This window comes from Meleagris gallopavo, chromosome 15, assembly GCF_000146605.3.
Source record: "Meleagris gallopavo isolate NT-WF06-2002-E0010 breed Aviagen turkey brand Nicholas breeding stock chromosome 15, Turkey_5.1, whole genome shotgun sequence".
NCBI lineage: Eukaryota > Metazoa > Chordata > Aves > Galliformes > Phasianidae > Meleagris > Meleagris gallopavo.
This window is the reverse complement of record NC_015025.2, coordinates 12172298-12175856: the sequence shown is the minus strand read 5'-3', so window position 1 is coordinate 12175856 and position 3559 is coordinate 12172298. Positions and strand designations below refer to the sequence as shown.

At 42.9% G+C, this 3559-nt stretch overlaps 1 protein-coding gene across 1 annotated transcript; it reads right to left on the bottom strand.

Moving 5' to 3' along the window:
- Positions 1 to 260: 260 nt before the first annotated feature.
- LOC104913286 (5-phosphohydroxy-L-lysine phospho-lyase) lies at positions 261 to 2060 on the bottom strand. The gene is made up of 3 exons (XM_010719102.3): positions 1955 to 2060; positions 952 to 1111; positions 261 to 378 (listed from the first exon to the last, which is right to left on the bottom strand). Exons 1-3 carry the CDS (start codon positions 2007 to 2009, stop codon positions 300 to 302), a joined length of 294 nt encoding a protein of 97 aa, XP_010717404.1. The 5' UTR covers positions 2010 to 2060; the 3' UTR covers positions 261 to 299.
- Positions 2061 to 3559: the final 1499 nt, after the last annotated feature.

Below are 3559 nucleotides of genomic sequence, written 5' to 3'. Positions count from 1 at the left end.
TTTTTTGTTGTGTGTGTGTGTGTGTGTGTGTGTGCCTTCTCCTAAGAATAAACAAACTCAAGTTTTTGAAACCTCGCATCTAGAACTTCCCCTCCCATAATGATAGGAAAGTGCTGGCTTCAGCATGGCAAAGCCTGTCCTGTGCTGGAGAGCCCCAGCTGAATGCAGTCAGTACAAATACTGAACAGAGGAAAATTCTCTCAACTTCTCAGCTACAATTCTTCCTACAATAACAAGTGCTCTGACCACAGATACAAACTGAGCCTTGCAACCTACAGTAGGTAAAATTGCCAGCATACTTACTGGTCTAGAACTATAACGTCCTCATGCTTTGTAAACTCTCGTGCCATTCTTAGGGCAAGATCATTAGCTTCAGATCTGTAATTGAAAAAACTGGTTTTTAATTCAGATACCCAAGGTTTGAAACTTGCAGAGAACAAGAACTAGATGTGAGGTACTGTCAGAGCCCTGAGTAATCAGCAATGCTCTGCACTCATTAGGTAGAACTGCTTAACAGAGTAGAATCCATCTTTAAAAAGCTGGATTGCAGACACTACGTGGAAGCAGTTTCATTTTTATTTTAATGCATAGGTTGTAGGGAATACAGGAGCCTCCCACAAGTAGAAATGTGCATTGTAACACTGAATTTTGAAAACATCAAACCAGAAACAAATACAGCAAACCTTTATGTTAATGTAGTCCAAGGCCTAAGAATAAAAAGCTGTACAAATAAAGCACTAGCTCAGTTTTCTGACAGAGAGCTTGGTAAGTACAAACTTGACATCTACTGAAATTGTAAATGACCACAGTTTCTTCATAATCAAACAACTTCAATTCCTTTTGTTTTTTTAAAACATAGTCATCACTTCAGAGCATGCAGCTGGCTGCTGATGTACTTGTCTGTATCCAACCAGGCCAAAAACAATAGCGATTCTGATATATCTGACTTACCCAGAATTCAAGAAATAAAAGGTGCACAACTTCTCGGGTAGCTTTTCTGAAAGTCTCTCTGCATAATCAGTCACGTTGTCATGAAGATAACGAGAATTTGTATTTAGCAATTGGTTTTGCTCGTGGGCTGCTTCTACTACATCGGGGTGACAATGTCCAACTGCAAGGGAGGGGAGACAGAGGTTTGAGAGTTCTTTACTGTGCACGGTGTCTTTTAGCAGGCACATAATGACTTTGTGCTTATGTTTCTCCTAGCAGTACAGAGCTACTGTCAGTGTTGTTCATATTTGATCAGTTAGGCATTAATGATGTTATCAGCATAGGACAACACTGATATGCCTTGAAAGCTCTCGTGGAAAACTTCCATTGTTCAGAAAGGTTTAAATTGGTTGTTGTATTTCAAGGCTGGTGGTTAAATACTGAAAGTTGATATACTGAAACAAACAGCACCTAATTTTATATTTTGAATTTAGACATTTGAATAGTTGTATTTGCAGATAAGCTTTATCATCAAATAATTATATATTGCCAATATACAAAATATATGTCATTACATATTGACAGTAATACATGGTATGACTGTCAGCCCTGACCAGCAATTTTGAGTACTGTGAGAAACAGCTACTTTATAAAACACAACTAATGCACCACACTGGGCTGTGGTCCTTCAGTAGTACCCTTAGTGACATCTACAACTAACTGTCCTTTGTTAATTTTACAGTCAGATGCTTGACCTGAATTTTCTCGCACAGAGGTCTGTGAAGTTTAGATATGTACTTTTCTGTGAAGGTGGAACAGGAAGCAGGTCTGGAAAGCACCATGTTGATGCAGAAATCCAAACGTGAGCAGAAGTTTCTCAAGCTATAGGCTCAGTAAAAGTTCCTTCCACTTTTCCAATTAAACAACCACTTCTCCCAACACCATGGAACAGTGGTAAAAAGTACTGACTGTTCCTTGCTCTGCTTAGTAAAACATGGTATTGAACAATAGAACTTGAACTTACCATGAGCAACGTTGTTTATGCAGTCAAGGTATTGTCTTCCGTTCTCATCATACATGTACTGGCCTCTTGCCTTTACAATCTTCAGTGGATCATTAGGATAAAACAGTTTGCAAGAAGAGCTGTGTAAAGCATCAGAAAGCAAAATAAACCTTAGTGAACTCCCCCAGTCATCTAGTAATACTCTCAGTGTAGTTAATCAAGAGAAAGACAACTCCCCAGTGCAGCAGCACATGCCATCGTCCTCCTCCTCCTGGCCCCTAAAAGCACAGCTTGGGATGGAGAATAGTCTTTGTGCTCTGACTCGATAGCCAAGTTTCGTTAGGCTTGCAGGCACAAAACCCCCACTCCTGAACAAAAAATCCTTCACTGGCAATCCCCAACCACAGCACACAGACAGGACTTGGTTCTGAAGTTTGTTTCATCTGATTGTAACTACGGTTCCTTGGTGTCTATGCTGGCTGTCTTCCCTGTTCTTTAAACTATTTGTGCCTGTCTCTCATTAATCACTTTTATTATACTCTTGGTATTCTTGCTGAAGGCATGGAGCAGCTGATTCTTACATCTGTACAGAGCTTCACTAACGCTAACAGAAGCCTTGAGTAATTTACTTAAAAGTAATTTATAAATAGTAATTTATTTAAAAGTCTGGGCAACATAGCTGCAAAAGGAGAACTGCAGGATTTCATTGACGCTGAAAGACAGCGCCAACCTGTAATACCTCATTTAATAAATACTGCTTAGAAAAGTAAAAGGGACATAGCACCGTACACTGAGAAATATCAATTAATTAAACGAGATGGCGTTAAAATAAGACTGTAGTTCACTGTCCCTCCCCTACAGGAATCCTACACCGTCCGTACGCACTGGCAATAGGATGACAGAACAGGTTTGTCAGTAAAATCACGCTGACAGTTCAGCCTGTGCTAAGAAAGCAGTAATGAGGCTGGGCTGGATCGCCAGGAGCAGAGCAAATGAGTTACAAAAGGATGCAGTGCACAGGGTGGTATCTTCAGCTCAGCGCGGCTGGCACAGATCTGGTTGCAGCACTGACCCAGCCTGCTTTCTGTCGGCACGAGGCGGTACGGATGGAGGTAGCCTTCCTTTCCAAATATGTAACATTCCTGCGGTCAGTCAGAAATGCTCTTGCTGCCGTTCCTGGTAGCATTCCCCAGAACCAAGAATTTTTAAAATCGTTTGGAACAAAGCGAGTGATTGAAAGCCTGGAGATGAGTCCTGTGCTTAGTTCTAGTGTGCTAATTCTGACGTTTTCAGCTCCGACAGGTGGGCTCTCATTCTGTGTCGGCAGCACCAGGAGCCGCTCGGCAGCCGCGTGGTTTGCTCGCTCAGAGCCAAGCGGCCAAAGATCGCTTTGTAAGCAGTTCTGAGCTCCAACAGCCGCGCCGTGCCATCCGTATGTTGAGGGCTCTCGATGCCTTAGTTGCATAACCTTCCTTACACGCTTACTATATGAGTAAAGCCCAGGCTCCGCTCGCTCTCAGCACCGTCTCTCCCCCAAAGTTGCAGTACAGAGCAGGGAGCGCTCGTAGCCCCGGAGCGCCGCGCACCCAGCCCCGCTCTGCGCCCCGCCCTCGGTACGGACGCTGC

Excerpts from the sequence above, each read along its gene's own strand:
- LOC104913286 (XM_010719102.3), bottom strand. The coding sequence starts at position 2,009 with ATGTATGATGAGAACGGAAGACAATACCTTGACTGCATAAACAACGTT. Across the intron at positions 1,112-1,954 it reads CATAAACAACGTTGCTCATG|TTGGACATTGTCACCCCGAT; the intron begins GTAAGTTCAAGT and ends CCTCCCTTGCAG. Across the intron at positions 379-951 it reads TTTTATTTCTTGAATTCTGG|ATCTGAAGCTAATGATCTTG; the intron begins GTAAGTCAGATA and ends TTTCAATTACAG.